Source organism: Bison bison, unplaced genomic scaffold (genome assembly GCF_000754665.1).
Source record: "Bison bison bison isolate TAMUID 2011002044 unplaced genomic scaffold, Bison_UMD1.0 scf7180017864166, whole genome shotgun sequence".
NCBI classification, from domain to species: domain Eukaryota; kingdom Metazoa; phylum Chordata; class Mammalia; order Artiodactyla; family Bovidae; genus Bison; species Bison bison.
In genome coordinates this window covers 1411751-1417936 of record NW_011494738.1, presented here as the reverse complement: position 1 = coordinate 1417936, position 6186 = coordinate 1411751, and the positions used below count along the sequence as shown (strand labels likewise).

Below are 6186 nucleotides of genomic sequence, written 5' to 3'. Positions count from 1 at the left end.
CACACCATCGTGATTATCTGGGTCATGAAGATCTTTTTTGTACAGTTCTTCTGTGTATTTTTGCCATCTCTTCTTAATATCTTCTGCTTCTGTTAGGTCCATACCATTTCCGTCCTTTATCGAGCCCATCTTTGTATGAAATGTTCCTTTGGTATCTCTGATTTTCTTGAAGAGATCCCTAGTCTTTCCCATTCTGTTGTTTTCCTCTATTTCTGTGCATTTATCGCTGAAGAAGGCTTTCTTATCCCTTCTTGCTATTCTTTGGAACTCTGTATTCAGATGTTTATATCTTTCCTTTTCTCCTGTGCTTTTCGCTTCTCTTCTTTTCACAGCTATTTGTAAGGCCTCCCATACAGCCATTTTGCTTTTTTGCATTTCCTTTCCATGGGGATGGTCTTGATCCCTGTCTCCTGTACAGTATCATGAACCTCATTCCATGGTTCATCAGGCACTCTATCTATCAGATCTAGGCCCTTAAATCTATTTCTCACTTCCACTGTATAATCATAAGGGATTTGATTTAGGTCATACCTGAATGGTCTAGTGGTTTTCCCTACTTTCTTCAATTTATGTCTGAATTTGGCAATAAGGAGTTCATGGTCTGAGCCACAGTCAGCTCCTAGTTTTGTTTTTGATGACTGTATAGAGCTTCTCCAGCTTTGACTGAAAAGAATATAATCAATCTGACTTCAGTGTTGACCATTTGGTGATGTCCATGTATAGAGTCTTCTCTTGTGTTATTGGAAGAGGGTGTTTGTTATGACCAGTGCATTTTCTTGGCAAAACTCTATTAGTCTTTGCCCTGCTTCATTCTGTATTCCAAGGCCAAATTTGCATGTTACTCCAGGTGTGTCTTGACTTCCTACTTTTGCATTCCAGTCCCCTATAATGAAAAGGACATCTTTTTTGGGTGTTAGTTCTAAAAGGTCTTGTAGGTCTTCATAGAACCATTCAACTTCAGCTTCTTCAGCATTACTGGTTGGGGCATAGACTTGGATTACTGTGATATTGAATGGTTTGCCTTGGAAACGAACAGAGATCATTCTGTCGTTTTTGAGATTGCATCCAAGTACTGCATTTCGGACTCTCTTGTTGGCCATGATGGCCACTCCATTTCTTCTGAGGGATTCCTGCCCGCAGTAGTAGATATAATGGTCATCTGAGTTAAATTCACCCATTCCAGTCCATTTCAGTTCGCTGATTCCTAGAATGTCGACATTCACTCTTGCCATCTCTTGTTTGACCACTTCCAATTTGCCTTGATTCATGGACCTGACATTCCAGGTTCCTATGCAATATTGCTTTTTACAGCATCGGACCTTGCTTCTATCACCAGTCACATCTACAGCTGGGTATTCTTTTTGCTTTGGCTCCATCCCTTCATTCTTTCTGGAGTTATTTCTCCACTGATCTCCAGTAGCATATTGGGCCCCTACTCACCTGGGGAGTTCCTCTTTCAGTATCCTATCATTTTGCCTTTTCATACTGTTCATGGGGTTTTCAAGGCAAGGATACTGAAGTGGTTTGCCACTCCCTTCTCCAGTGGACCACATTCTGTCAGATCTCTCCACCATGACCCGCCCATCTTGGGTTGCCCCACGGGCATGGCTTAGTTTCCTTGAGTTAGACGAGGCTGTGGTCCTAGTGTGAATAGATTGACTAGTTTTCTGTGAGTATGGTTTCAGTGTGTTTGCCCTCTGATGCCCTCTTGCAACACCTACCGTCTTACTTGGGTTTCTCTTACCTTGGGCGTGGGGTATCTCTTCACAGCTGCTCCTTACCTTGGAGGAGGGGTATCTCCTCACCGCCGCCCTTCCTGACCTTCAACGTGGGATAGCTCCTCTAGGCCCTCCTGTGCCCGCGCAGCATCAGCAGTATCTTAAAGATCCAAGAAGTGATCACATGTCACCTGATGAGTGACATGTGTCTTTGGAGGTGATGAGTAGATCATAGTTAGAGGTGGAAGAGGCCTGGGCAGGGACGAGGGGGTGGGTTCAGAAGGTGGAGTGGAAAGAATCTGCACTGCTTATCTAAGCTCTGGGACTTCCGTGGGTCCAGTGGAGGAGAATTGCCTCCTTCCCTCACCTGATGCCTGCCTGCAGGCTTGCTGTGTTAGGGCCGACCCCCAAAATCCCACTGAAAGGGGCCCTCTGATTTGCTACACCTGAGAGCAGGTCTGCACACACATCAGGTTTTAAAAATGCCTGTGCCCAGGCCCCACCCTGGCTATCTTGAATAAGAATACATGTCTTACAATTTTTTCTGTGTTAGAAACAAACCTCAGAAGCTCTGTAGCTGCAGCCCAAGTTGAGAACTGAGGTGCGACCTTGAGAAGGGGTGACGTCTTTGTCCTCCAGCTGCTCTTACCTTTCTGTCCCTTTCTGGCCATGACTATTTATTTAATTTCATTGAAAATGAAGTGTTTCTTTTCAATCCCCAAATGTTTGAGACTTTAAATTATTTACTACATGCCATACTGCTAAATCGGAGAAGGCAATGGCAACCCACTCCAGTACTCTTGCCTGGAAAATCCCATGGACGGAGGAGCCTGGTAGGCTGCAGTCCATGGGGTCGCTAAGAGTCAGGCACGACCGAGCGACTTCATTTTCACGCATTGGAGAAGGCAGTGGCAACCCACTCCAGTGTTCTTGCCTGGAGAATCCCAGGGACGGGGGAGCCTGTGGGCTGCCGTCTATGGGGTCACACAGAGTCGGACATGACTGAAGTGACTTAGTAGCAGCAGCAGCAGCAGCAGCATACTGCTAAATATGTGTGTAAGATTTGTGCTATTCTATGGATTTAAACAGCATTTTAAGATTCAAACTCTAACATTTTCTCATGTTCAAAAGTAATATAGTTGAACTAATTTTGTCTAAATATGTTTTAAACTCAACAACAAAGTCTTTTCACCTTTTCATTCTCTTCAATTGTTTCCTGTATTTGTTTCTATCATTCTATTAATAGTTATCCAAGAGTGTCATTTATTGAGCACTTGACTGCATGTCAGGCAATACCATTGTGCAAAATTCCTCTCTCATCTCCACAACAGATTTGCTCGGTTGTAATTGTTTTATAGATGAAGGGCCTAAAGCCCAGTGAACTTCCCACAGCCACATCTTGAGAACTGGAGAGCTGGGCTTCGTACCAAGCTTTGTCGGGTACCAGAGCCTTTTCTTTGTCTCTCCACACATCTCAGCGTAGAGACTGCATGAAACAGTGCTCAGCCGGGCCCCCTGAACCCTGGGGAGGCAGTGGAACTGGGAGAACCCTCTTCTCTCTTTACACGTCTGCCATTCTTTCCCTTTTATCTCAGCGTCTCTCTTTCATCTTCTGGTCAGTCAATCATTTGCCTTTTCCTCCTGGGTAGAACTCAGCAGTTCAGTTCAATCAGTGCTTCTTGTGCTCCTGCCAAGACCAGCCCTGTGCTGTGTGCTACCCAGGACAGAGTAGGACTGCTGAAGGGGCTGACAGGCCTGTGCTGAGAGGTGGACCCTGAGGGAAACTTAAGGAACAGTAGAGACGATATGGTTAAGACCATCAGCCATCCTGCTGTGGGAAGACTTCAGAACCACTTTTACAGTGTCAGTAGCTCAGCAAGTCAACATCACTTGGAATAGATTGCCTTTTTTTTTTTTTTTAAGAGACTACTTTAGGGGAAGAGAGACGTGACAGGAGGTGAGTTCTGAAAATCCCCATTGTATATACTTCGAATATAATCAACTTTCAATTGTGCAGCTGGTTATTATCAGCTTTAGGGTGGTCAGGAGGAAAGGAAGGTCCCAAGCTCATTTCCTGGTGCCACTCAAGAGACTCCCTGCCCACCTCACTCACTGTCCATCCCTATGTTATACAGGAATCAAAGTACACAGTCACATTAGATTAAGGAAATACAACTTTTAAATCAATATATGAGGCAGTGATTTGAAAGGGTCTCAGAGCCCCACAACCCTGTCTTCAGTGTACAAAAGGACTTGGTCTGTAAAAGAGCTTCAGGCAGATGCAGTCTAGGGAGAACAAGAGAGGGCTCACACCTGACCCATCCTCAGACCATAGCCTTCATTGTGGGAGGCTTCCCAAGGGAAGAAAACTGGAAAACTGGGGATGTAAGGTGCTCCAAATCTAATAAACTCAAAAACAGTATCTACGCCCTTCTCAGATATTTGGATGTCAGCAGTATTGAGAACTTTGTATATTCTGCCAAATTACTGTTTTGCTCAAACAGCTTCCCAGTCAAACTGGGATCATCCAATTTCTCTTTGAAGAGCCACCTGTTCCCCCAAAGCATTCCAACTACAAACACCTTTCAGAAGACTGAGTATGGTCGTCTTTTTTGCTTTACTAAGCAAAGCCTTTTTATAATTAGCCACTAAAAGCAGAAATTCAGTAAACAATCTGGTCTGTTTTATTGTTCCTTGTCTAATCTGTTCCTTACACTGCTTTAGTGAGTGATAAGTTAGAAGAATGAGATTCATTTTCTCCCTAATTATTCATTCATTAAATATATTTCATCTCAGTTATTATTCTAAGCCAGCTAAGTGTGTTTGTGATAAGACATTAGCATGTGGAATTGGTCCAATGCTTGTCAAGCCCCTTTCAGTTTTCTATGATCACTGAATAGAAAAATTTGTGAACAAATGCTGACCCTGAGTTATACTCAGGATACTGGAAATAAAATTTTAGATCTCTCTAGTTCTGCTCTGCCAAATGCTGTGCACAGAACTGAAATGGAATTAATTAGCAAGAATATTACTGTCCAATTCCTCTGATATAGATAAGCGGTACCTACATCTTTTAGAATATGGTTTTATGGAAGAAAGTAATTTGTGTCTTTGTGACCAAGCTGTGTTCCTAGGAGATACATACATACTGTGTTTATTCAGTGTGAAATCACAGGATAAAATGAGGACAATTCATTATTCACTAGGATGCTTCTACATGAGAAGATGTTTGGCATCATATAAACAAAACTTAGCAACATGAATCCATCTTTTGCTTTTCAGATGAATGCTTTAGTATCATGTAGGCCCAGCTTTAGATTCAAGTTCAAGTGAAAAATTTATTCAGTACAATCATTTTGGCTCAAGGAAGCTCAAACTGTGTGTGTTCCTATTTGAACCTGTTTGGGATTCTCTTGGGAAGGGCTCGCTGAGAAGCATTGAACTGATTTTTGTTGCCCCATTTCCTTCCTCACAGGGGCACATGGAAGGAGAAGTGTGGGGCCTGGCAGCTCACCCCCTCCTGCCCATCTGTGCAACAGTAAGTGATGATAAAACCCTCCGGATCTGGGAATTATCCTCCCAGCACCGTATGCTGGCAGTGAGGAAACTCAAAAAAGGTGCGTATGTCACCTTACACACCTGTAAAAGTGTTTACAACCACAAGTATTGGGTTCATTCACCCATTCATTCAGCTAATATTTACTGTGTGTGCCTATTATATGCTCCCAGATATGCTGGGCAACGGGGATTTAGTGTTTGCTGCTCCAGATATAACTAATCACGTGAAGGATGGTTCCAGAAGGCTGGCCTGATGCGTCCGTGCCCAGCTCTATTCTTTATTTCCTTGCACTGCATAGACATTTGCCACCTGGGGGCAATATGTCCTTCCTCTTCTCATCTGAATTGTAGGAGTCAGTTGAAACCCATCAGCTTGTAAAAAATGGTGTTTATCTTTATGTCTAACAGTCTGTGGAACTGATTTTATTACTGAAAAAGGAAACTTGGTTTAAAAATAATAGTTAACCGCAAGAAACAGATAAATATGTATTAAACACCTATATGCACGAGAACCAAGAGGTATACCAAGAAGTAGAAATTCAGCAAACGTTTATTGAGCAGCTTCTATGTATCAGACACTGGGGATCCCAGGATGAACAGTCACATCTCTAGTGTCAGAGATGGACAAGACTTGAACAGAGTCCCAGCAACAGCTGGTCCATTTAAATTGGGTAATTTGAAGAGTCTCGAAACTGGACTCCCTATGAAGAGGCAGGCAGGGTGTTGGGAAATGACCAGGGCTAGCGCAGGACGATGCAACTAGTAGTAGCTGGTAACCACTGCCAGCCCTGGGCCTGAAAGGACAAGAGGAGGAACAGATGAGAGTGAGAGCTGTGTGAGATGGCAGCCTGGCAGGAGGCGGTAACCGTCCAGCCCAGAGGCTCAGCCAGCAAGCTGTGGCCCTGCAGGG

At 43.7% G+C, this 6186-nt stretch overlaps 1 protein-coding gene across 3 annotated transcripts in view; it reads left to right on the top strand.

The window, feature by feature from the left end:
• The window catches only part of EML6 (echinoderm microtubule associated protein like 6), a 278316-nt gene that overhangs the window by 212891 nt on the left and 59239 nt on the right, over positions 1-6186 (top strand). For all 3 annotated transcript variants that reach the window (XM_010841676.1, XM_010841678.1, XM_010841677.1), the window contains one exon: positions 5194-5335. In XM_010841676.1, the coding sequence (XP_010839978.1) occupies positions 5194-5335 (142 nt within the window). The remainder of the gene's footprint in view (positions 1-5193; positions 5336-6186) is intronic.